The 27,831-nt window shown below is 39.3% G+C and overlaps 1 protein-coding gene across 1 annotated transcript in view; it reads left to right on the top strand.

Moving 5' to 3' along the window:
* Positions 1 to 26,370, top strand: part of OXCT1 (3-oxoacid CoA-transferase 1) — a 68,098-nt gene extending 41,728 nt beyond the window's left edge. Inside the window, exons 9-17 of the mRNA XM_034440806.2 lie at positions 2,139 to 2,253; positions 2,362 to 2,456; positions 2,709 to 2,757; positions 4,444 to 4,516; positions 5,182 to 5,257; positions 14,828 to 14,917; positions 18,411 to 18,491; positions 19,774 to 19,875; positions 23,830 to 26,370. Of these exons, the coding sequence (XP_034296697.2) occupies positions 2,139 to 2,253; positions 2,362 to 2,456; positions 2,709 to 2,757; positions 4,444 to 4,516; positions 5,182 to 5,257; positions 14,828 to 14,917; positions 18,411 to 18,491; positions 19,774 to 19,875; positions 23,830 to 23,865 (717 nt within the window). The 3' untranslated portion in view covers positions 23,866 to 26,370. The remainder of the gene's footprint in view (positions 1 to 2,138; positions 2,254 to 2,361; positions 2,457 to 2,708; positions 2,758 to 4,443; positions 4,517 to 5,181; positions 5,258 to 14,827; positions 14,918 to 18,410; positions 18,492 to 19,773; positions 19,876 to 23,829) is intronic.
* Positions 26,371 to 27,831: the final 1,461 nt, after the last annotated feature.

Genomic DNA, 27,831 nt, shown 5'->3' with positions numbered 1-27,831 from the left:
TTGGAAGGATGGAAGGCTGAGTCAACCTTGAGCCTGGTGAGATTTGAACTGCCAAATAGCTGGCAATCAGCAGAAGTAGCCTGCAGTACTGCACTCTAACTGCGCCACTGCGGCTCATAAGAATAATTTACCCTTGATATTTCATTTGTATGAAATCACCCCTAATCTAACTAATCAATCAATCTATTGACTATTGACTTCTATCAATTAGAAAACAAGCCCTCCCACCTGAACAGTCGTAGGCTAGAGAGCAGCCTAGGCACCCATTCCTTGACTAAGTCTGAATTTCTGTGTACTACAATGGTGTAATCAGGATAAGACCCTCTGGAAATATCCTTAGTGTACAGCTGACTGTACTACTGATACAGATCGTAGCATAAACCAGAAACTTACTGTCTAAAGGCCCAGGGGTGCATGCAGCTCCCATACAACCTTCTGGGGATATTGAAAATTAATTAACAAATTCTGCAAGAGCACCCAATCACTTCCAATAAAGTCAGAATGAAGTATGAAGCCAGTTGAGTGACCATAGGCCAGTCATTCTCTGAACTCTAAGAAGGCAAATCACATCTTAGAAATGTTACAAAGAGAGCTGCAGGGGACATGTCCAGGCAATTCCCGGGAATCAAATTAACTTACAGTCAGGTACTCATGCCCAGAAATTATATCAGGAAGAGAAGCAAAATTCAGAGGTTTTCCTTTCAGGCTGAACCATGTAGCAAAAATTTGAAACCTGAGAAAAATTATGAATTTACCATACGTGGATTTTAAATGTGTGCGTGTGTGTGTGCATATGTGTGTGTGATTTATTTTGTTTGGGCTATGTTTTAGGGTTGTTTTCTTTTTTTCCTTTCTAAATATTATAGCATAGATGAAAGGGTAGAGGGTTAGGGTTATGCTGGGGTGAAATCTATTTACCTTCCTTACCGGTTCAGAAGCGCATGCACCGTGCACGCACACCTTCTGCGCATACACAAAACCTGTGCATGTGCAGAAGATAATGACACCCAAGTGGCGATTGCTACCGGATCGCCGAATCACAAGGAAAAATCGCTACCAGATTGGATGATCTGGTCTGATCTGGAAGCATTTCACACCTGGGTTATGCACTCTGACACGAGTGACATTGAACTGGCCACACCCACCCTGGCCCCCCAAGGTCAAACACAACCCTGATGCGGACCTCAATAAAATTGAGTTTGACACCCCTGATGTAATATATATACTATATAGAGAGAACATATTATATACTCTATAAAGTAAAAAGCAAGAGGTCTTGTCTCCTAACATGTTTAATTAATTAAAGTCTACTATTATGCCTCCGCTGTTAAGAATGCATGATATGCATCATCTCCTTGCTTGCATGATGATAATAGACATGAATAATGGCATTGTCAGCATTTGTTCCTCCACTTAGTTCAATCCAGATACTCTCTACTACATTCAACATTCAGCACAACTTTTCTTCCATTCTGTCCCTTTTGTGCAAAAATATTGCCTATTATTAATTTTAATTAAATGCACATTTTAAAAAAAATAAAAGCAAGCATTTTTAATAATTTATTAGATTTCCAAAAAGATATGAAGTTAAAAGATAAACAAATAGAAAATTAGAAAAAGAAAATGGCTCAGAAGGCAATAAAAGTAAAAACACAGAAAGAAAAATAGGAAAAAAAATATTTCTGAATGAAATTCCAAAATCAGCTTTTCATTTCCTTCAGTTTCTCTCAAAAAGTCCAATAATGGTTTACAAGTAAAAATAAAATTTGCCAAAATCTTTGATCGATTTCACCATCTCTGCTAATTCCACCAGCTTCACCATCCATTCTACCATTGTAGATATTTATAAGTCCTTCCACCTTTGAGCATATAAAAATGAAAGTAAGCTTTTGACCCTTTTTCACTTGATATTTTTGGCATGCAGATCCCAAGACTTTATTCAAAAACCAAGTACATCTCTCAACTCAGAGAAAATTGCTATATATAGTCCAGGCCCACCTAATACTATTTCTTACTATTTTAAAGTACCTCAGTGTAAAGGAGCATCTCTTTATTTAAGATCTCTTTAAGACATTTGCTTGTTCCGGATGTCACATGGAAGAAACACCAATTTCTTGCTCTCCTTTTTTTTTCTTTAGAGATTATCACTTCGTAAAGCTGAGGACTCTCCGAGCAAACAGAAGAAAAGCGGTGATAATGTAAGAGAAAGGATTATCCGGCGGGCCGCTCTTGAATTTGCAGATGGCATGTATGGTATCCTTTAGCCATGGTGAAAGTTCTTTGCTTCCTTGTTTCTGAAGGCACAATGGAACAAGAAATGTAGATAAAAGTTGAATGAAACCTTAACTTAATTAATTAAAGCTAACTTGGGTATCGGCATTCCCCTACTTGCAAGCAACTTCATCAGTCCGGATATAACTGTGCATCTGCAGAGTGAAAATGGCGTCCTTGGTTTGGTAAGGAGAGAACAGAGATAATACAGAAACCCATCCATTAGCCTACTCCAGCCAAGGCCTTCCAGATAAATAGGACTACAGTTCCTATCATCCCCTTGTGTGAAATAGGACCTGTAGTTCAGCTGTAGTCCAGTTTGTTGAAGACTGCTGTAAATATGGCTGGGGAGGTTAATACTTATGGATGAGTTCATTGAATATATGGTTAGAACAAAGATTCAATATTTGTTGTTGTTGTTGTTGTTGTTGAATTAGGGACCCTATCCATCTGAAAATGAAGTTGACCCTGACCTCATCAATGCAGGTAACTTTTCCCCTTTCTGTTACTTACATTTCTATCTTGCTTTTTCATTCAGAAAGATTAGTGCAACCTATTGTCTGACTCCAGATAGAATACATGGGGAGGACCAGAAAGCAAATGTTCCAGATGTAGAGATGTAGAAGATGAAGTAGCTTTAGCATAGGGCCACACTATTTTTTTTGAGCCAAAGATTTACTTGGGTCTTTTAGTAGAGTGCCCTATACCAGAAAGCAAATTTTTGCAGATTAGCAGCCATGGCAAAGCTAAACTTAATATTATTGCCACTTAAATATAGATAGTAAGATTAAATTCCAACTAAGTATTTTAAAAAAACTTCCTCTTCTGTCATATTAAAATAACAAGTTTTGCGTGTTTGGGAACCAAGACATTCAGGATTCGCACAAAGCTAGGAGGATGTAGACTACATGTACCTGACATGTTTTTTTTTTTTGTTGCCAGTCACTTTAGTTACTCACATCAGAGTAACTCTAGTAATTCTTAGCTTTAGTCACCAAGTGAGAAAGTGAAAACATCACAAATACCATTCTTCCTCCTCTCCCAATTTAGTACTGCACATCTCCATCCTGATAAAATACTATAATTATTACTCAGTACCTTGGTATTTTTCTCTCTAAGTTTCTTCTTAGGAGATAATTCTGCCCTTTCACAAGTAAACAAAGCACCTCATGGGAGTTACTTGGTTCCAATGGAGCTGGCTGAACTGGGCAGTGCCATTTCCTGGAGATTTTTCATCAGGGTCCCTGACTGATTCATGAGGGTCAATAGTTCTGAAACACAGCTTTTCCTTTTCTTAGTATTCTTGGATCCTCTCAGTTGTAGTTTATACCTCCCTGCTCGTCCATTGAAGTAGCTGCCTCATGGGCTTTGTCCAAGCCTAATTTTTGAAAAAGGACTTTAACCCAAACTTCCTGACTTCATTATTTAGTACATTCAACTACAGTCCTTCAGCTCTTTTCAACTTCAGTTTCTGTACAGTATTTTAAAATATCTGTGTTTAAAGATGAACCATGTAACTTTTCCTGAGTCATTGGCTTCATTTCTGCATTTCATAAAGGAATGGTCAGCAGTACAGGATCTATGGATGCCTGGACATTTACAATACCTTCAAACGGTATCAAATTTAAAATAGTTGATTAAAAAAAATGCAATGTATCAAGCGAGTTTAGCACTCTCTTTGGGGCAGATGTGAAGTACTTGAAAGTGTACATGGTTTCTCACTTTTTTTTCTCAAACACTAGAATAGGTACCATGAACTTCTCTGTACATTTTTCTGCCTTACTGAATACAGTCTGTAGAGACTCTCAGTCATCTAGGTAATGGTTGTCCCAAAGGAGCTTTTTCAGGAGGCAACTGGACTTCCTTGTTTTTTCTTTTTTTCTTCCATTCCCAATATCCTAAAGAAACTTCTTGAATGAGAAGCGAAACATCTTCAAAAGAAAAAACTAGAAAGTCCAGTTGCCTCTTGAAAAAGCGCCTTTGGGAATTTTTTGAATTCAGTAACCATTTTTTTAAAACAGTGAGGTACTTCAAGAAAGTTTCTATTTAATGCAGAGGGAATGTTTTTTCTTACTGTACTTATTAAGAATCATAATACATGAAGTTGGCAGAATAAATTTCCAGTACCACTCTGGAAAGTTCTCTGGTTTTATGCCCATTTTTTTTTTCCAGGTAAAGAAACAGTCACTGTATTGCCAGGTGCTTCATACTTCTCTAGTGATGAATCTTTTGCAATGATTCGAGGGTATGTAATGATCATCTTAATTTCACTAACTGTCCAAGGCATTGCCCCAGCTGGTAGCTGAATTTATTATTTAACCATCCCAAAGGGACTTCATACTTACCCATCAAAACAGTCATGCAGTTGATAGATATTTGAGCTATATTAGCAACTCAAGCAGCTTTAAGAATTGTCAAACTAACTCTTTATATAAATCCTTCTATTTTATGAACTGAGTTTCATAGCATGGATGTTTTCATAACTAAATATGGAATGCACGAAAGTTACTTTATTATTTATTAGATATTAACATTTGTTTATAACATCTGCTGATCAAAGTCTCTGGTACCAAGCTACCAGTGGTACTGGTTGATTGGTTTTGGGCTTAGCATTAACCCAATCATTATGGCTTATGAATCATGGTTTAGAGTCCCAGCCAATTGTGATTTATTCAGATAATTAATGCCACATTTCAATCTATTACTTAGTTCAGACAGACATAGTCTTCTATAAATGTCTTTGGAACTTCAGTCTTATGTTTATTCAAAACATTTAAACAAGCAATTCTTTAATCTCACTGCTATTTAATTTTTCAACATCTTGAGGATTGAAGTAACTAGTGTGCCAGAATTCTGTGTGTAATTTTTCTTCTAGCTGTGCACTGATGTTGTGCTTTGCTATTTTAACAGGGGACATGTTGATCTAACAATGCTTGGGGCAATGCAGGTATCTAAAACTGGTGATTTAGCCAACTGGATGATTCCTGTAAGTAGATTTAATTTTATATTATCTTATTGCTTAGAATAATTTGAAGTGCTGCTATATATCTTTACTAAAGATGCTTTCTTAACATCTGTGTTTCAAAAAAGGGCCAGAAAAAGGAGAATATAACTTGTGAATGCATGCTCAAATAAATGTTATAGTCATCTCCCAATTTGCTCAGAAGGGATCACAATATTATACTTGTCTTTTGTAACTGAAGATTTCCTTTAGAAATCTAATTCTAACGAAATCTAATCTAATATGTCTAATGAAAAAGAAAAGGAAAATCTTGGTTCAACCTATTTTGGGTTATTGCCCTTCCCACTAGGGTCTCCTCAGTGTTAAGTGTAGTTCCTAATTACAATATCAATTGATCACTCAGCTATATCATATAAACATAAAATGAAATTTTGAAACCTGTTGTTTAGTTTCAGGCTGAGGAACCAATGATTCCAGATTTTGTGGGATGAGAATTCTATCATGGGTCCAAGACATTTGAATCGCAGAGTAGAGCCAAAAGTGAAAAGGGGCTAGTTAGATCCCTGCTGAACTGATCTTGTGGTTAGAAAGGTTTTTATAACATTCAGTCAGAATTCGATTGATTCTGTAATTTAAATCCATTTTTTCTATGGAGGAAAGAACAGGTTTTGACCTTCTTTGTAATATCCATTCAGATTTTTGAACAGTGCTATTTTATTATACCTCAATCATCCCTGGTATAGATGTGAGCAGGGGGTTGGACTAGATGACCTCCAAGGTCCCTTCCAACTCTGTTACTGTTAAATCTACAGTAGCGAACCAATTCAGTTATTTTCATTATTTGTTGATAGAAAGCATTGGTTTCTATTCCAGCCATGCAAGGCCAATCCTGAAAATGTTAACTAAATGACAAGCTTAAGCAGAGATATAAATAGATCTCCCTTTTCCTTATTCACTTGCCTGCAAAAGATTTTAGATGAAAGGTTGGAATGCAGCAACTTGTAATATAGTTTTATTGCAATAGCATTCAGAGCTCAACTATTTCACTGCCTCCAATAATAAAACTTCTATAACTATGTGTGCAGCTATAGCTAATCTTCATAGGGTTAATTAAGAGCTTCAGAAAAAATTTAGCTGGCAATCTCTTGTGGCTATCAGCACATGGATATTTTTCTCTTCAGATGCTCTACTCCCCCTGAGAATCCTGCACAGGAGAGACTGATTCTAAAAATCTGGTTCTCCTCTACCTTTGATGATCTTCCTTAACCCAGAAACTCTTCAATGGCTCCTTGGTCTTCCCTGGAATCCAAGAATCTTGCAGTAGCCTCCAAACCAACATAATTTGTCTAAATCCAACTGCTTAAATCCAATTTAGTTTGCCACTCATAATCCTCAGATACTTTCCTTGTTAGCTCCTTATCCCATTTCAGCTTCTTCTCCCCTCTTTTCCTGAGAGGCTCTCTCTTTGTGCATGTGTCTGCAAGCTGGTTTTTCATAATTATTTTTTCAGATTGAGTTTACAACCTCTAGGAACAGCTTGTCTACCTGGAAAATCATATGGTAGGATGCGGAAAGTGTTTAGCTTCTACATCTGTCACATATCCATGTTTGTTTCCTTTTCAGATTTAATCAACATTCCCATCTTTTCTAGATGTAAATCATTAATGAAAATATTACAGGACCAAGGATTAATTCTTGTATTATCCCGTTTGATAATACAATAATTTGATCAGGAACCATTGATGAATACTCTTTTTAGGTATGCTTTTCATGCCAACTGTCAGGGTTCCAAGTAATAAATCCATTGCAAGCAAGACGAGGCAATTGAATTCCCCAAAGATTACTTTTATTGGAAATATCATATTGGCACATATCTGGTGAAAACCGACTCTGAGAACTCTCACAGTTTTCACCATATTAAAAGAAAAGATTTTCCACTTTCTCAAAACAAACAGTTGCATAGTCCAATCACTGTGCAGTCCGACATCACTCTGCCTTCCTCCAACCCGGTGTGAGAATGTCCTTGGTTCCCAAGAGAAAGTATTTTGCTTTGGCTACAAAAATCCCTCTATCTCAGACCTTCCTCCTCCCTGACCCTCAGCTCCAGTGTGGCAACACTGAAGCGGACAAAATGGCTTCGTCAGGCCAGTTTCAGGGTTGACACCAGCTATGAAGTCATTTAATTGCCATGCAATCTAGCCCACATTTAACTAGTTTACTAAACAATAAGTATTGAAGTTTTTACTTAAATAGTCTGCTGAAATCAAGATAAATTATGTCTACAACATTGCTATAATCTGTTACAATCAAAAAAAAGAAATGATTCTGTATCTCTTCACTTAAGCTGACTAACCCATATACCCAGGAAACATAATTGCTTTCAGCAAAACTTCTTGTTACCCTTTTATAATTTTATTATACAGTAGTCATAAACTATGAAGCATCTCTTACACTTGAGGGCTTCTTAGGACAAAGCTCTGATATATTTTCTCATTTTAAAAAGCAAAAAAAAAAAAAAAGTGCATTGATTTGAATGCTTTGTTTACCAATTAAAGCACATTTTATTCCTTGTTCTGTATCTTACCTATTTCCATACCTCATTGATTTCTTCCAGGCTGGCATTCAGCTATTCATTGCCACGTTTAAATTTTAAATGACAGGAAAAATGTAATCAATTTTCAGAGCTAAACAGATTCATTATAAAGAAAGGGGAGAAATAAACTTTAAAAATCCACTTGGCGGTTTTCTTCTTGCAAGAATTCTCTTTTATTACTGTGGAAGGCTGGAGTTAAGATTCAATAAATTTCTTGCTGTGAGCCAGCAATGTGTGATATTTCACTATTGGCAGTGAAGCCTTTTCATGTATCCTCATCCGACATCAGTTTAGCAATTCAGAGAAAAAATAGGCAGTCTCACCCTCAAGGCTTGCCAAGGGAAGAATAAAGCTGCCTTATGATTTAGGCCCTCTGTGCTTTCCTTGAGATCTAACAGTAGCAGTATTGCAAGGGACCTTGGAGGTCATCTAGTCCAACCCCCTGCTAACGCAGGAGATCTATACTATTTCTGACAAATGGCTTTCCAGTCTCTTCTTAAAAGCCTCCACTGATGGGGCACCCACAACTTCCGAAGGCAATTTGTTCCACTGGTTGATTGTTCTCACTCTTAGGAATTTTCTCCTTAGTTCTAGGTTGCTTCTCTCCTTGATTAGTTTCCAGCCATTGCTTCTTGTCTTGCCTTCAGGTGCTTTGGTGAATAAGTTGGCCCCTCTTCCTTGTGGCAACCCTTCAAGTATTGAAAGACTGCTATCATGTCACTCCTGGTTCTTCTTTTCACTAGACTAGGTATACCCAGTTCCTGCAGTCGTTCTTCATATGTTATAGCTTCTAGGCCCCTAATTATTTTTATTGCTCTTCTCTGAACTCTTTCCAAAATCTCAGCATCTTTTTTGTATTGGGATGGCCAAAACTCAATGCAGTATTATAAGTGTGGTCTTACTAGGGTTTTATAAAGTGGTACTATTACTTTGCGGGATCTTGATTCTATCCTCTGTTAATGCAGCCTAATATTGTATTAGCTTTTTTGGCTGCTGCAGCACACTGTTGATTCCTGTTTAGATGGTTGTCCACTAGGACTCCAAGATCCCTCTCACAGTTATTACTATTGAGCCAGGTTTCATCTAATCTGTACTTGTACTTTTGGTTTTTCTTGCCTAAGTGTAAGACCTTGCTTTTCTCTAATATAAATTTCATTTTGTTGGACAGGGCCCAGCGAATAAGTCTATTGAGACTTGTTTACAGGTCTATCTAAACCAATGATGGCTAACATTTTCCGGACCGAATGCCCAAAGCATGCGTGCGCCCAAACCCCAAAAATGCAGTGCCTGCTTGGCCCCCGCCACGCCCCTCCCAAACGCATGCGTGCATGCCTGTGGCACATCCCTGCCCCCCAGGCATGCATGCATGCCCCCAAATGCCCCCCACGCATGCACATGCGGCCCCCACATGCCCTCACGCATCCCCGCATGCCCCCCGGGCATGCGTGTGTAACCCTCTGCATGCGTGCACTCCCCCCTGCGCATGTGTGGCAAAGACCTAAAGACCAGCTGGCCAGCGGGAGGCATGCGTGCATGTGTGGCAGAGCTGAACTGGGGCGATACCTCACGTGCCCACAGAGAGGACGCTGCGTGCCACCTCTGGCATGTGTGCCATCAGTTCACCATCATGGCCCTATACTATAAAATCAAAGCAGTCAATTTTTCCATCTCTGCCAACTCCATTAATTTAACCAGCCACTTTTCCATTTTGGATAAATGTGAGTTCTTCCATCTCTGTGGATACAGAGGCCTTGTCAGTGATATTTGCTTCTTCACTGGCATGTCAGATGGCATTGTAAAAATATTTGTTCATTTTAAGTTGTGTTCCATGTGCATAATAGTGTAATTAGGGTTTATTAATATTTATTACTTCCCTTCAATAGTAGTTTCCCACCATGCTTAAGGCACAAGTGAGTTGCAACTACTACTGGGAGCATCTGCTTGAAAGTTATTAGTCTAAATGTTACATTAAAAGTGAATTAAAGAAAGATTTGAGACTGTGCATTTATGTTTGCCATCTTTTCACGTGATCTATATTGATAAACTTGTAAAATCAAGCCAGAAGCATAAATGAAACAGATGGTATAGAATAAGCTTCTTGTTAAAATAAAATAATGATAAATATTATTTTCTTACCAACTTATTCATCCTCCTTACATAGTCACATATTTGAATAGCCAATTAAAAGGAAATGTAGGCAGGATGGAGAAAAGAAGGCCGAACACAAACTAGATGTTGCAGATGGAAGGTTCATATATTCCACAGGTTACATCTTTCATGGGCCCCTGGCTTGTCATCACTTTGATGGATAAAGGACTGGGTAACTCTGGGTTTTAGGGCTTCTGGCTCTGGAGAACTTCCATTATTTCTGGATAGGGTATAGCTCCTCAGACAAAATTGTTTCACGGTCTGGGCATCTTCTCGGATTCACAGCTCAGTAAGCAAGTGGCAGCTGTGGCCAAGGAGTTCTTTTGCAACAAATCCATTTTGTGATCCAGATGTACCCTTTCCTGGATTGGGAGGCTCATAGTCACTCATGTCTTAATCACTTCCCATAACCTATTGCAGTGCAGTCTACATTGGGTTGTCTTGAAGAGCATTTGGAAACTGCAACTTCTCCAGAATGTATTGGTGTGGAAAGTTTTGGGTGCACCCCAGGGGTGGGTTCTACTTACCTTTACTACCGGTTCTCAATGGGGCCTCGCTTTGCTCGCGTGCGCGCTCTTCTGTGCATGCGCAGAAGCATTCTGATGATGTCGGGGTCGGTGGGCGGAGCCTCCCACCGGTTTTACTACTGGTTCTATAGAACCGGTGAGAACCGGGGGCAACCCACCACTGGTGCACCCACATTACATATCTCCCTGTAACACCACCACTGTTACGTGACTTGCACTCACTTCTAATAAGGTTCTAAGAGCAATTCAAGGTGCTGAATTGTACAGCACACAGGGCCAGGATACTTGAGGGACCAAGTCTCTCTGGTGATTTGCACCCACACCATCAGAGTGGACAGGATGAACGAGTGCTAGGTCCCTTTTGTTAAATGCGGTCATCTCTTGGGACCAAGGGGACAGGCCTTCCTTTCACAGCACCTGCCCTGTGTAACAGCCTCTCTCCTTAGGTTCAGATAATCCCTACACTGAAGGCCTTAAAATCCCTGATTCTTCCCTCAATCTTAAGGGCAAGGAACAGGGATGGGCTGCTGGGGGTTCGCAGGGGTTCGGGAGAACCTCTACTTAAGATTCTGTGCAATTCGGATCCCACTCCAAATCCCACTCCTGGCTGGCCCCGCCCACCTCTCCCCTCCCAGGAGTCACCACGCAGCCTGTTTTGGATGCAGGTAAGTGCAGGGCATGCACGGAGGTTCAGGGACGGCGAAAAACGGGCCTACTGGAAGTTCGGGAAAAGGCCTCCGGAGCCTGGGGAGGCTGTTTTCACCCTCTTGGAGGCTCGAGGAAAGCCTCCGGAGGCCGGGGAGGGCAACCCCCCCCCACCGGCATGGTGCAAGAGACTGACTAGGCCACACCCACCATGGCCACACCCACCCAGCAACCAGGCAGAGAACCCCTTGCTAAAATTTTTGAAACCCATCCCTGGCAAGGAGGTGTGGGGTCTGCTATGTGTTTTTGCCCTGTGATGGTTGAAGAGTTTCTTTGTGTGTGTGTGTGTGCCTGATGTCTCTCTTTGTTCTTTCAATTAATTTTGTGATATGTATTTCTGTTTTTATTCTTGATAGTCACTCAAGAGTTATTTGATTAAGATGGGTGGCCATATACTGTACATAAACAATTTTTTCTTGAAGCATGAATAATTAGGCTGTGTCCATTCAGGTGCGCTGGCTTCTTTTTAAATGACTTACTTGACTAGGAGCTGTTTATATCATATTCTAAGACCAGCCTTGGTGATTCTAGGAATCAATCCAACCCTGGAAATTACTACATCTCCTGGAATGCACATTGCTTCTGTAGGGTTCATGTAGCTACTGCAGCTGTCTTTTTCTGGTACCTGTTGTTATTCTCATCTCTTTCTCTAGTAGTTTGTTCATTTAATAAAATTATTAGCCACCTTGATCACTGGTATAGCTATAGGCAGCATACATAAATTAAAGATGTATAAAGCAGTAGAAGTGTCACACCAACAATACATAAAAAAAGTAACTGAGCAGGATTCCAGATCATTCTGCTCTAGGCCTGCTGGGAAAGTTATGTCTTTGTGGTTCTTCTGAAAAGCAGCAGAGAAAGAGCCATATGGGCTTTGGGAGAAAAATGCCCTTCTCCACAGAGAGCTGCCACTGAGAACCTACAGATAAAATTCTTTTAACACATTGGTTCCAGGGCATGCTGACTCTTCTAGGTCTTACTGGATGTCAGAAACTTTAGAAAAGTCTCACAGAGCACTTTCCCCCCATAACTTTGCAGGTTGCAGAACTTTCTTTGCCTGAAGTCATTCAGTCTCTTTAATCTCTTTTAGTATTACACCTTTGCACATGGACTTCATTTCCATAATGTTTATGTAAACATTTTCTTAGCTGTGTAACATTAGGTAAAGTATTGCTTTGGCTGTTATGAATAGAGGTAGTCCTCAACTAAAGACCATAATGGTGATCTTTATTGCCCATTACTGTTGTAAGTCATGATGGTCATAAAGCAGATCATCCATGTGACCAACCCAATATTATGACCATTTTTCCTGAGGTTGTTAAGCACATGTCTTGGTCATTAAGCAAACTCATTGTTCACTATGGAGTGTTTGTGCCCCAAACCAGAAGTAAATGCTGGTTTTAGGCAAAAACATACATCATGATCATGGGATCATGGCAAACAACTATAAATACAGGCCAGTTGCCAAGTGTCCAAGATGCAGAATTTCAAAACCAAGTTGTAAGTACATTTTGGGATGGTTCTTCGTAACTTTGAACAAGTGGCAAGTTGAGGGCTATCTATAGTATGATAATTAATTAATAGAAAGGGGTCTATCGTACTGAAGTCCAGTCCATCTAACTAAAAGTTTGGAGTTGTTGGACAGATTCAGAATTTTGAGTTCATGCTGTGAACATCCAAGATGGCTGCTGGAGTGGTGTCTCCAAGAACACATCCCTGCTCCTCTCCATTCCTCTAGCTTCCCGGGGTGATGGGAATTACATTTGGTAAAGTTAGACTAGCCCAGTGGTGAAATCCAATTTTTTTTTACTACCAGTTCTGTGGGCGTGGTGTGGATTGGTGGGCATGGCAGGGGAAGTATACTGCAACATCCCCATTCCCTCCCCACTCTGGAGCCAGCCAGAGGTAGTATTTGCCAGTTCTCCTAACTACTCAAAATTTCCACTACTGGTTCTCCAAACTGCTCAAAATTTCCGCTACCGATTCTCCAGAACCTGTCAGAACCTGCTGGATTTTACCCCTGGACTAGCCTCATGCTATTAAACATCCTACTTTAAGAGCAAAATATTTAGAGGTGGAAGAGTGACAAAGTGATAGATGACATCTTCCTATGATAGACTTATCAATATTAATAACAAAGAGTGATGATGAAGATATAGTGCAGCAACGTAAGTAAACTACCAAACCAACGACAGATACTCTGAGGCTATTAGTGAATCCAAAATAATAAGTATGGCAAACATTCTTTAGAGAATGTGTGAATATGTGGAAATGTCACTTCTTACTTTTATTTGGTCTTCTGGTTCGGAAAATGACTGTTATGAAATACTTGCTTTTGAGAACTGCTTTTCCTTGGCAAAAAACTTTATTACCATTCTTGCCTTACATGGTTTTGAACCTTTTGATCTGTTTGCTTTTTAAAGCCACCCTCAAAGATTATTCTAATCTCTCGGTATTTGACTTTGAAATGCTTTGAAAGAACCCTAACGTTAACGAAGTTGCTATTTCCAATTCCTTTTTTAGCTCAAGCTACAGAACTTGCCCATTGGTTATTGACATTCTTCAAATTTTACAGAGAATTTTCTGTTTGGAACATACTTTCTTTCAGCCTCCTTAAAAGAGGGCTAGTGCTTGATTAATGGTTTCCAGGCTTGCAAAAATAACATATTGCCAAGGCCTTTTTTTTATAACAGTTATTTTGATTTCCTTCCTGGGAAGGCAAATATAAATAAATCTTGCTTAACACCTTTTGAGTACTGGTACACGCTGAAAAGTGTTCTTTCACTCTTCCTCTCTCTCTTAATCAGCAAATCCACCCCCCCCTCCTGCCATATTCCCTTTCCTACCCCTTACATTTGAACACCCAGAATTGATTTTAAGCATCCACAGGATAGAACTCAGGATTAAAGGAGAAAATTGATTATACGTAGAATATGTTGGGATGATGCTAGCATCATAATAATACGAAAACCTGGAATCCATCAATAAAACATAAGCATAATAAAAAAGCAATAGAATACAATCAGTTTAAAGTGAAATGCCTATGTTCTCCAAATCAGCAACAAACAGGATTAATATGAACTTGTCTCTTTTTATTTAAAATCAATGACATTTCTGAGCCGTACTGCTGCTATAAATTGGCAGATACCCTGAGCCTTCAAGCAAACAAGCAAATCTTGGATTATGCATCTCAAATGTGAAATTATATCTGCTTTAAGATAATAGAAAGTTTGTCATTTGCATATTGACCTTACTTCCTCATATTGAAATGTGTCTTATTAGTGATCCATTTCCCTTCCCTTGGTAATGGAAGATGGATTGAGACAAAGGGAGCACTGTTAATATTTGCAGGAATTAACCTTAAAAAACAAAAACTTTTGAGATATTTGTATTTTAATTCCCTCCCTCTTTTTTTTTTTCTTTCTTTCTTTCTTTCTTTCTTTCTTTCTTTCTTTCTTTCTTTCTTTCTTTCTTTCTTTCTTTCTTATCTTATCTTATCTTATCTTATCTTATCTTATCTTATCTTATCTTATCTTATCTTATCTTATCTTATCTTATCTTATCTTATCTTATCTTATCTTATCTTATCTTATCTTATCTTATCTTATCTTTCTTTTCTAGGGAAAGATGGTGAAAGGAATGGGTGGTGCCATGGATTTGGTGTCCAGCTCAAGAACTAAAGTAGTAGTGACTATGGAACACTCAGCAAAGGTAAAATAGAGTGAAATTGTGTGTTGTCAAAATTCTGTTTGCAATCATGGAGGGGAAACTTCATCTCTTGTGTCAATGTATGTACAAGAACTGTGGTTGCATGGTCATGACCATCATCTTTAATTTGACCTTTGCATATTTGTCTGTTTATTTATTTATGTTACAGTATATGCCATTAATCTTGTGGTTCAAGGCAATTCTGGGTGCCTTTTGACATAAAAACAAACCTAGAGTTTTGGTTATACTATGGTAAATATCTTCTTGACTTTTTAACTACACTCTGTGGACATCCCTTTATACATTAGAATGAATTCGAATGGAGTAATTGTTTTCTGTAGTAAAAAGAAAAGAAAAGGACATAACAAAGAATGTCAATTCAATTCAGTTCAATTCAGTTCAAACCTTTATTGTCAGAGTACAACATGTGTACAATGAGATTGGCTGAGCCTCCCTTCATGCACCCCCCACAACCCAATACAACTCACAGTGAAAGACAGTAAAAGAAAAGAAAAATTCCTAACCCAGTGAATCCTACTAACAAACACATAACACATAACAAAGAATGTTTCAAAGAGTTTAAATTTAAAAAGCGCTGATATACACAGCTATAAAGCAGACTTAGCATTACTGCAAAATTCTATACAATGATCACTGATTAAAACTTGCAAAGTACTTTCAAGTTGCTTCTTAGAATACTTAATCCAAATGAGCAATTGGATTGGAAAGCAGAAGTGGAGAACTATTAACTAGCTTACCTATAGCTGAGCAGTTACTAGTAAAAGTATGAAACCTTTTTCTTTCAAGCAACCAGGGAACAGATTAAAGTGTTCACAATTAGAAGGCATCGTTTCTTTTTCTCATTTTAAATTTAATACAATATCAATCGCTATTAACATCCGACTATTTACATGATATAATCACATCACGTTCATGGTATAAACCACATGCTTGCTGGGATCAGTTTAAATAAAGTTGAATAATAATACCAATTGAGATGCAGTACTGAGGGAAAGAAACACGCTGAAAAGGCAACAAACTATTCAAGCTGGAAGAAGTTACAGGGAAAGATTTGATCCCTGGACTACTGCTACCCTTTTGCAGGCAAAATTACGCATTGTAAGCCGCCCTGAGTCTCCGGAGAAGGGCGGCATATAAATCAAATTAAAAAAAAAAAGTTCCAATATGACCTTGATGCAGAGATGGGATTCACATACTGTAGCAACTGGCACCGGAAATGTGAGCGTGTGCGAATTCGCGCACGCATGTGGCATCATGAAACATGGCAATTCACTCATGCACACCGTCTGCACATGTGTGTGATGTCAAAAATACAGTGATATAGGACGGGATTGCCCCTGGGCGGGTGGGCAAGACCACTAGCAGGTCGCCACTACCGGTTCACATGAACCGGCTGAATACCACCTCTGCCTTGATGTAAGATAAAGTTGGCTCTGTAATGATAGCATAATATAAATACTATTTATAGACACATATAGTGTACTGTAAGTACATAATATAAATACTGTATATAAGTACCGTATTTTTCAGCATATAAGACCTTTTTCCCCCAAAAAAGAGGGTGAAAATCTGGGTGTGTTTTATACTCCGAATGTAGCCCCACCCAGCCTCGCTAACAGAGATTTCAGAGTCTGAAAAAAGCATCAGAAACAAAGCTTCAGAAAAGAAGCCCCCAAATAGAGCTTCAGAGGCTTTTTTTCTGAAGCTCTGTTTCTGAGGCTTTCAGAGGCAGGAAAAAAAGTTTTTCCTGAAACAGAGTTTCAGAAGTTTCAGAGGCAGAAAAACAAGCAAAAAAAAAAAAAAAAAGGCACGGCACAGAGCTCACAACCAAGGAACCTGTTGCTAAAATTCAACTCTGATAACAGCTGATTGGGGATATTCCGGGAGGCCGATCCACCTGCCAAAAAGAACCAGGGTCTTTTTGTAATGCACATCTAAGCATCAAGCCTCAGAATGTTTCAGTAACGTGTGGGACGACATAATATAGGCCAGATAATTAACATGAATCTTATGATGCAAGTTTTGATGATTCTTCAAAGAGAAATATTGCTGATATGCTTTAGGACAATGAGGTACCTGCTAAATTTGGGCATTCAGTAAAAGAGTCAGAACCAAGGTCTGGGCTATGAAAGAGAAGTATATCAGAACCCTGGAAAGTGTGCTGCCATAGTTACAGATTAGTTTGAAAGAAAAAAAAATTGTTGATCTATCATCTGTTAATGGCCAACTAAAGACTTAAGAGGAGTGGCAAAGTTGCTAACTAGCTTTAAAACACTGCTGGTGCTTTCCAAGTCCTCAGAGTTTTTGATGCCTGAAATTGCAGTTGTTATGGAAGAGTTAACTTGTGAGCCCAATGTTCAATCACTGGGAAGTTGTGTTCTCAAATGGGATGACATAAAAGAAAGGCTCCCCTTAATTGGCCTGATCTAGGGTTCATTCTAATCCATATTCTCAAGATAGCCTTGGTAAGCTCCTGAATGTATGGACATGATAGCATAGAAGGAAGAAGGTTGGCCTTTTCCAGCATAGCATGGTTCTGATGTGTTGTATGTGCACCCTAGTATAGCTGGAAAAGGCCAGGCTACAGAAAACTGAATTTAATTTATTAAAACATATGAATGACACAGTGGAAATCAGCAGGAACGAGGACAGGAAATGCACGGATTAAAGTAGTCAGATTTTACAAAACATTCTGTGAGCAAGCCTCAATTCATGCCAAAAATGAGCCTAGACCAGTGATGGCTAACCTTTTTGTCGTCGTGTGCTGAAAGCGCGCGTGACAGCACGCATGCGTGCCGGCACCCATAATGCAATGCGCCCCCCTGAGCATGGGTACATAATCTCCCTCACGCTTCCCCTGCGCATGCACGCGCGGCCCTCCTCGCCCCATTTTGGGCCTAGTAGGCCTCCTTGCTGTTACAGGTGTCATGTCAGCCTTGTAGGCAGCTTTATTCCTCTTTAGCATTCAACTCTATTGTTTTGTGATGCATTTCCTGCCTCTAGGATTTACTTCTATTTGTTCCTATGAGGCACCTCCTGTTCCTGTTGTATATATGTATTTATATTCTCGATGGCTTGTTTGGCGTTTTAACTGCATTTTGATTAAAACTACTTGAAACACCAGTAGCCTCCTGGGACCAAAAACGGGCTGTGGGGGGCCACTGTTTCCCCTGTTCCCATGCATGTGCACGCCCCCCCCTCTGCTTGCGCATGCATCTCCTACATGTGCCCTGGCCCCCATCCCGAAAATCAGCTGGCCGGCAGGAGGCGAACACACGTGGAGCTGAGCACACGTGTCATAGGTTCGCTATCACGGGCCTAGACTATACCAATTCCCAAATCATCCATGAAAACGTCAAGACTAACTGAAGAATTGTACCGTAGCATTTGAAAAGTATTATGCTTCTGATTTTGAAGCAAGTGGGACTCTTGAACAGTGAAGATTTATTAGAGTGAAATTTGTGTTCTGTTGCAGGGCAATACCCACAAAATACTGGAAAAGTGCACTTTGCCAATTACTGGGAAACAGTGTGTGGATCGCATCATAACGGAAAAGGTAAGGTACTTGGTTTGGTTACTTTTAGCTTATTTCCTTTCTGACATAAACTGAAGGGCTTGGGATGGGGGAACCTTGTTATCGTCATAACAAACCTGCAAAACAGAGCAGGAAATAGGTAAGCCCTTGAATAATAATAATCAGGTATTGTTTTGTTCAGATGACCATTTTTCTTAGAAAACAAGGCCCAATGCCTGCATTTTTGCTCTGTGTTATTTTCAGTTCAACTAATAAGGGGAAATAGTCTGAAGATTAGAATTAATATATAGAAATGTATATTTAAAATAATAGTCTCTTCATTTTTTCTTTCCAACTCATGTCTGCCTCCACCGTGTAAGCTTACCAAGAAGGAGAATTAAAGTCTTTTCAACTGGAGCTGTCATTCAGGCTAGTAGGCTGTTGCTCCAGGGTGCCTAATTATTTATGGTTTGATTCTCCAACCTGGCAGATTTTGGCTCTGTTGGCTCAGAAGTATAATCCCTGACCATCTGTGGTCTCTTGGCTAGAGAATACGGATTCCTGACTGGTTCAATGGTGGGACAGCAAAAGGGACTCTAAAGGATTTTGAGATCTATTTATTTTTGTGTGATCTTCTGTTTTCCTAAAGAGCTTCTTTTCCCCACCTGGCTCCAGTTTTCTGGGAAAATATTAGACTCTTCTGCTGAAGCAAACCTTTCATTAATGCTTTGTAGTGTTTATCAACAGGTTTCATGGAAGGGACTATAATACTCTTTCCTCATACCGTATGATAGCAATCTGTTATCATCTTGCTGTTGCCATTTACAAATTGTTGTAGGGGAAGGATATCTTGATAGTTGTGCAAAAAAGCTCTTGACAGATTAAAAACCAGCCTGTCAAGGAAATAACTGGGTTTAGCACTTCCTTCCATTCTTCTGGTTTTTACATACAATGAGCTTAAATATAATGTTTTCAGATACTTTTCAGATACTTTCAGATACTTAACCCTGGTTGGCCTTCACTGCCCATGCTTACTCTCCCCACCAAGCAATTAATAGTGACATCATCTGGCAACAAGTATGTCATGTGAGTTTGGGAATTGTAGCACCAACACCCAGTTTACTTGAGTGAGTGAATTGCTCATGCTGCTTTTTAAGTAGGTGGAAGGGAAGAAGCATAAGTGTAGGAAAACAGAGGAACGGGTAACCAAACATCAGGACTCGAGAGCAGGGATTGGTTTTCAGAGTTTGAATCAGCCTTCTGAAAACTCAGCAGAGTTTTCCATTCTAACTAAACCTCTTTATAACTTATTTCAATCCTTTAGGCTGTTTTTGATGTCAATAAGAAAAAAGGACTGACGCTGATCGAAATCTGGGAAGGCGAATCTGTAGATGAGATTAAAAAATGCACTGGTGCTGACTTTACTGTAAGTCTCTAACTAGTTAAATATAGAGGAGAAACAAATTGCTAAAGAAGACAGGATTCTCTTAGTCCCTTACTCTTGACCTAGTCTAGGGGTGTCAAACTCGATTTCATTGAGAGCCGCATCAGGTTTGTGTTTGACCTTGGGGGGGGCGGGGGGGGGGCGTGGCCAGTTCAAAGTCACTTGTGTTGGGGGCACCTGTGGCAGCCTGAGCGCTCTGCCAGCAAAAACAGAGCTCCATTTTCGCTTGCAGAGGCACCGGGGGCTGGTCCTTCACTATTTCCAGGTTGGTCCCGCAGGTCAGATCTAAGCACCCCATGGGGCCTATCTGGCCCATGGGCCTTGAGTTTGACATTCCTGGCCTAGTGCAATGCAGGTTGTGGCCTTTCAGACATGAATGACAAATGTTAACAGTTTATAATAGTACGTTTTTTTTAAAAAAAGGCCAATGGTGGTATAACTTGTCCAGACTAAGGAGAGGAAAGTAATTTATCTATTTCAGTTTCTTAGAAAAGATGGTTCATTGACTTGACTTAGAATGAGCCCATCTTCTGGCAATATTATAATGTTTCTGTACAATGTTGTCTTATGCTTGCATGTTTTTGGTTAGGTTCATAAGATGCTGTGAAAGAAGATTGGAGTCACTGACCATTATAGGAATATAAACATATTTAAAATACATAAAAGTAGCAGATTGATCTGGGTAGCAACATGGCTCAACATCCCCACTTTCTGGCACTATTTTATAAACTGAGGGTTCAGCAACTAAAGTCCCAAGCCTCAGCTCTGGCCCTCCAAGACACAAAGGCTTCTTGGCCTGCAGCTACAAACTTACAAGCAAATAAAATATAATTTAAAAAAACAGGAGAGGTCTTGCCCTTAATGATTTCCTGAAAGTTTACCAGTTTTGATCCTGTGTTTTCTACCTACAAGTCATGTTCCTTTAAAAATTGATGCTACCCAAGGCTGCAAGCCTTTAAATATCAATAATATGTTCCATCAAGCCTTCAATTTAAAAAACAACAACATAGTTTTAGAATTATCCTTATTTTTAAGATTTTATGGAACAATGTATTAGTTGTATGCTTTTGTGGAGATCAATGTCTTAGTGGTAGCCTTGAGAGCTTGCCTTGCATTCTTACAAACAAGAAGGAATCGTTGTTTTCTAAATTGCACTAATATGCTGAAATCTCCAAATTAAATTCTGCAGCAAAAGGCAGAACATGGTAAAAACAGACAATTATGCTCGAGAAAATTAAATGTGGAAACAATGGAATCAGTGGTCTTAAACTGGATTAGTTTAAACATAAATAAATCCATAAATCCAGTCGAGTTCAGTCCTTTATTTGCTTACACCTAATGGGCAGAATCTTGCCAAACTAAAACCATAACTTCCTAAACTATTAAATATACAGTATCTTGAGATTCTAGGGTGGTTACCTTGAATCTCTGGAAAAAACTGATGGCTTGATACAGTGGTGGGCTGCCGCCAGTTGTATCAACCGGTTCGCCCAGCATCGAAAATGTGACCATGCACGCATATTCACTTTGCTCACTCGCGTGCCTTTCGCGCACAGCTTCTAAAACAGTGTTTCTCAACCTTGGAAGCTTGAAGATGGGTGGACTTCAACTCCCAGAATCCCCCAGCCAGCGCTGCTGGCTGGGGGATTCTGGGAGTTGAAGTCCACCCATCTTCAAACTTCCAAGGTTGAGAAACACTGTTATAAAACATGGCAATATAGGATGACATAGCACCAGGGCGGGTGAGCGAGCCCACCCACTGGTTGCAACGACAGGTTCACCCGAACCGGCAGCAGCCTATCTCTGGCTTGATAGAGCACATTATTGACATTTAAAGGCTTACAGTCTTGGGTAGCTTTGGATAGCATCAATTTTTAAAGGAAATGACTTGTAGGAAGAAAACACAGGATCAAAACTCTCCCTCACTTCTGCAGGTGCACTTTCCATCACAGCTAGAAAGATCTGGAAAGAGTAGACAAAGCTGCCTGTGACTTTGGCCTAATTTCAGTCTTTCTGCCTACTCATCCATTGGAGGAGATCAGTCAAACCTCTCCATTAAATGCTCTTTGTCTCAACCTGATGCCTACTGTTTATGGGTAGGAGTGGGGAGACAAAGTGTCAGAAAGAGAGAGAGAGAAAAAAAGGGTGGGACAAATAATGACACCAGTGTTGGCTGAAGCCCTATTGACTGCTTGTTTCAGCCCATGTGGTCTTTGCCAGATTACTGCTGAGAGAAGACAAGAGAAGTTTGCCCACACACTTGCTATTCAAGCTTATGTATTTTAAGTCCCACTGAACTCAGTGGGATTTTAATGGAAGAGAACAGAAACCAATCTATACATGGATTAACTTCCTCAATCTAGTATCCTCCAGATGTGTTGGATCAACTCCCAGAACTTTCGTGCTAAATATTTGGAGGGCATGAAGTTGAGAAAAGAGGTTGGAAGCTTTTGGTTTGCTTCAGTGCACGGAGACAGTTGTACATAACTGAGTTAATCCATGTATACATTTATTTCTATCCCGTTCTGCTGAAATGCATGAAGGGACATCAGTATGCACTAGAACTTTTATTGCCTCCAGCACTTAACATTTCTCATGTCATGATTGCATTGTTGTGTAGGCACCAATCATATTTGATTAAAGACATATTTTTTAAGAGTTGAAAGCGATTTGTGACATGATAGCTTTGGTGTTAGGGCAAACCAGGAATAGAAAGAAAAAGCATAAAATCTCTACTGGGTCTGTTTTACCTTTGGGAATTACATTGCTCATCCTAATCAGTAGTAGTAGAATGAAAATTTAGGTGTGAGGCAGTACTCACACTAGACACGGGATGCTGTGCTTTCTAATACAGACCTGGTTGAAATCAGATAGCACTCAAGAATCTATAGGGCTCTCTAAATGAGCATATGGGAGATATGGGGCTCTTTCTCCCCTCCCTTGCTGCCAAAAACAGGCACTGACCCATCATTCAAGAGAAGCAAGCAAGGTCTTTGTTTTTAATTATTTCATTCAACATTGTTATTTCTGGTAATTGCTTTTGTCTTCATTCTTGAATCCCTTTTCTCATGAAAAATAGAATTTGCACAGTGCTTCTTGAGTGTTCAAAACATTCCAATAAAACTGTTAATTGTTATTATGGCAGATGGTTTTCTGGATCCTGGCAGCTTACCTAAAACTTGCTCCATTATCAATTTGTAGTAGCTGATATCAAACTATAGTCTCTTATGATGCAACGGGGTATTGGAAAAATGGAGCTGTGCTAATACAAAAGCTGTTTGTTAACACACACATCCCAATTTGAGCGTCCTCCAGATTAAAGGCACTTCAATTCTGCAGTGCCTTTTTTGGCTGGGGAATTCAGGGTGTTAAAGTCCACATAAGGGTTTAGTTTAGAAGGACCAAATTCCGGACTCATAGATTTAGAAGGTAGAATAATACCTAAGCATTCACAATATACTCATTGTCTCCCATAACACGTGTTTGTTCTGCCAGTGCTTCATATATCTGAAAGAGCAAGATTTTTTCCTATTTGTATGTGGGTCCTAAATTATTTTTAGTACTCCAATCCAGCATAATATTTCCAAGATGTTTTGGTCCCATCAATATTCTTAGATAATAACAAAGCAAGTGGCTGCAGCACAAGGCTTTGTTCGAAAGTGTCTTCCTTAATCTCCAAACCAGAGTTCAGGGCTTCCTGGTTCATGATACCATAATCTATTCCTGTTTCTTTTCTCCTTCTCTTTTCTGGAAAATTGAAGTTGAGACTCAGGTTTTTATTGGAGGCAAAAACATTGTGTTTTGTTTGTCATCTTATCACCACTATAAGCACTGAAGAGTGATAGTCACTGGCTATAATCAGTAACTACTTCAGAGGGGTGCAGCAATGCTGGTAATTATCTGTCAGTTTAATTTTTTTTTCTCCTTTTTTAACAGGTTTCGCCAAACCTCATGCCAATGAAGCAGATTTGAACCTGAAATGTAGAGTGGTCCTTTCTTCCATACTTCCAGGGAAGGGGAATCAAATGTCTGTTTTTGCATTTATGCATTATTCAGAGGTCTTTGTAAAGCAGTTTTTATTTAAGTAGTTAGCATCAAGCTGACTTGTAAACATTTACTTGTATGCAACAGTACAGTACAGTTTCCAAATTTAAATTTTCATTTGGTACTTAGATATTTTTAATTATAGCATTACAGGTTTGACTGTTATTAAACAGTAGTAGAGGAAATGACTCCGTTAAGATGATCATCTCTTGTCTTCTTAAGCTGAAATATGCACAAACTTTTCCAAACAGATAAAACTGCAGTTAGGTAGGTTATAATTACCAACTTCAAAATAATCCAGCCATTTTCAGTGCCTCTGAATGTGTCCAGGATTATATATGACTCCCTTTATGCTAAGGTTACTTTTACATGCAGAAAAGCAATTTGAGAGTGCCTGTGCACTAGCTACTACTACCACTACTACACAGACACGTACACAGATCTGAACACAAACAGGCACAGATTGTTTACCTAAAATTTGTGAATCACCAGAACTTTGGACATTTAGACATATTTTCAGGGTTGCATTGCTAAAAGACTACATAAGGGCTGTTTATATTCTCTGATAAAGTAAGCATTTTTAAACCTTCCAGCTACTCATCCTGTGAAATACAAATATGAGTTTAGACGACTGGAGTATATATTTGCTTGTTGAAATCTCAGAACCCCAAAAGTCTAGAAATCTTGTTTCCAAGATTTGCAGTAATATATGGATTCTGTTCTGTGTAACATATAAGCACTTTCTGATGGGTTATCCAGTAGCACTTACTTGCTGAAAGCATGAATATATGCAGTAGAAATTAAATGTCTGGCAGGATAAAATGTGCAAGATAAATTAGGGAGAAGATTGCTTAATTTGCAGAAATAATACTGGCTGCAATATCTACCAGTCCGTTTGGATTGGTTTGGCACAAAAAAAATTGTTTATTTAACTGCCAAATATGTACGGCCCTGAATTGTATAAAAAAAATGTACAATGAAATTGTCCCTCTTGCACATACCAGAAGCTTTGTTGCAATGGAATTTTGTCGTGATGCTGTTACAATAACTTCCTTATTCTTACTAACCTTATTTATTCAGATGCACACATTCATACATCTAATGTGTGGATTCCACATTTTCACTAATATCCAAAATTAATTGTTCACATAGATTTTTAATTACATCAATCTAGGTGCTATTTGGAATTTGACCTTTTCCTTTAGGTTTTCATATAATTAGCAGATAGCTTCTGCTTTTCTTTCTTGGTCTGAGAGATTTAAAAAAAAAAAACATTTCCCAGGTCAAAGCTTATTTCCTCATTTCTTTCTTTCCTACCTAAGCACTGATTGCAGAAGCTTTAAAGCTTGGCCAGGTCATTAGCATTCCAGTGAGATAAGTCCCTGCCTTTTTATGTGGCAGTGCAAAGGAATCAGGCTGGTTTTCAGTAACCAGTGCCCATTTCCGAGTGCAATCTGATGTAGAAGCCCTTCTGATCTGAAACACAGAAATTCAGGAGCAACATCTAAGGAAAGATTTTGGGAGCTGAGATCTGAACTTAATTTCTGTGTGATGTAGGAAGCTTTAAATGCCTGCTAATGAGCAGCTAGTGATATTTGTTCCCCTAGGGCAGTGCTTCTAAACCTCGGGCAACTTGAAGATGGATCGACTTCAACTCCAAGAATTCCCTAACCAGCATGGTGCTGGGAAATTTTGGGAGTTGAAGTCCACACATCTTCAAGTTGCTGAAGTTGAGAAACAACACAGCTCCCAGGAGGAGCAGGCATTTTGCAGCAGGAGAAGAGTGTTTAGGAGGAAAACATAAGAGATGCTGAAAGTTATTAAGAATATGTAGCACTTCTGGCCTCTCTTTACTCTTATTTTTCCTCTTCTTTTTCTTAAATATTAGTTTATATTAGTTTTTCTCGTTCTGTTTTTAACATTTAATAAAGTTGTGCAAAAAAGTTTCACCTGAACCCAGAGATTATTATGAAACCAATAGAGTAACTTGAAGGCAGGTTCAAAGGAAGCAATCTGTACACGAAGTATAATTAGCAGGACACTGTAGTGGCTTTTTAGCATAGTTGGATGGTAGTACCAAGTCCTAGGGGCACCAATAGGTATGAATAATTTGCAGGAAAAAAATTGAATTTATTATTGTCCAAGCCATCTAGGGGTTTGGGAAAGGTGCATATAATATGTGAGTTCATCCTCTAGTCTGGTCCACCAATTTACCCAGGGACCCTACCTGATTGTACAGCTAATATAATAGTACTTCTGTCCTTCCGTAGAATGTTTCTTTTTTTGGCCCTTCTCTTTCATGCCTTGTGTTTGTCAAATGTTTCATTCTGCCCACTGATAAGGAATAAAAGCGAACTGACTAATGAATGTGCTGTATACTGTATGCCCGATCTTTTATATGTAACTTTCAAAATAATAAAACAAAGCGCCCAATGGTTGTGTACTGCCCTATTGTTAAGTATGAACTTGTGTGGTGGAAATGCTTTATGCCCTGCATCCAATCCAGGTCCTCTGATTCAGGTTTAATAGCAATAGCACTTAGACATATATACCGATTCACAGTGCTTTACAGCCCTCTTTAAGTGGTTTAGAGTCAGCATATTGCCCCCAATAATCTGGGTCCTCATTTTACCAACCTTTGAAGGATGGAAGCATGAGTCAATCTTGAGCTGGTCAGGATCGAACTTTTGGCATCACTAAAATTAGCCTGCAATACTGCATTTTAACCACTGCATCACCACGGTTCTTAATAAACATGAAATGCAGTGATGTACAACTTTGGAAGCCAATGGCTGTTCTGGGCATTTGAGAGATGTGCCTGGACTTGCATCTTGAACAATTGGGTGGGGCCAGGACAAAGAGCTAGCCAGGGATAGGCAAAAATTTAAATGTGCTTTAATATACTATATGTATTTGAACACAAGGAATATTATTACTTGCCATAGTTTTCCCTTTCTGTCATATTACAATTCAATTCAGTGACAACATTTGGAGGGGCTCTGAGCCCACAGTTAAGTTTTCGGGATAGCGGATTATCTAAAGAAATTTTGGTGCTTTGTGATTACCATCCAAAATGGGAACTCTTCTAATTCTAGCAAATTCCAGAGCAATTGTACGCCTTAATTTCAGAAGGGCTTATTCCTAAGTAAGTTTGTTGAATATTTATTTATTTATTTATTTATTTATTTATTTATTTATTTATTTATTTATTTATTTATTTATTTATTTATTTATTTATTTATTTATTTATTTAGCTTATATGCCGCCCTCTCTCCGAAAAGGACTCAGAGCGGATCACAGCAATAAAATAGACAAATCAATATTAGATGTTAAAAACCATTAAAACTCCCCTTAAAAACCCCTTCAGTCCAAACCGGCCTGGTGAACTAACTATGTCTTACGGTCACGGTGGAAAGAGCGCAGGTCAGGGGCCACCCAGAGCTCCAGGGGGAGTTGATTCCATAAGGTAGGTGCGCCCACAGAGAAGGCTCGTTCCCTAGGAGTCGCCACACGACATTGCCTGGCTGACGGCACTCCAAGGAGGCCCTCTCTGTGGGAACGCACCGGGCGATGGGGAGCTACTAGCACTAGCACCTAGACGTATATACCACTTCATAGTGCTTTATAGCCCTCTCTAGGCGGTTTACCGAGTCAGCCTATTGCCCCCAACAATCTGGGTCCTCATTTTACCCATCTCGGAAGGATGGAAGGCTGAGTCAACCTTGAGCCTGGTGAGATTCGATCTGCCAAACTGCTGGCAGCCGGTGATCAGCAGAAGTAGCCTGCAGTACTGCACTCTCACCACTGCGCCACCACTGCTCATGCATGCTTAGGATTTGCAGCATCCGCTTTATCACTGCTTAAGGTCAAGTGAACAAAACCTAATGGGTCGCG

Source organism: Pantherophis guttatus, chromosome 2 (assembly GCF_059756535.1).
Source record: "Pantherophis guttatus breed Tessera chromosome 2, ASM5975653v1, whole genome shotgun sequence".
NCBI lineage: Eukaryota > Metazoa > Chordata > Lepidosauria > Squamata > Colubridae > Pantherophis > Pantherophis guttatus.
Note: the sequence above shows the minus strand (reverse complement) of the source record. Positions and strands in the feature narration are given on the sequence as shown.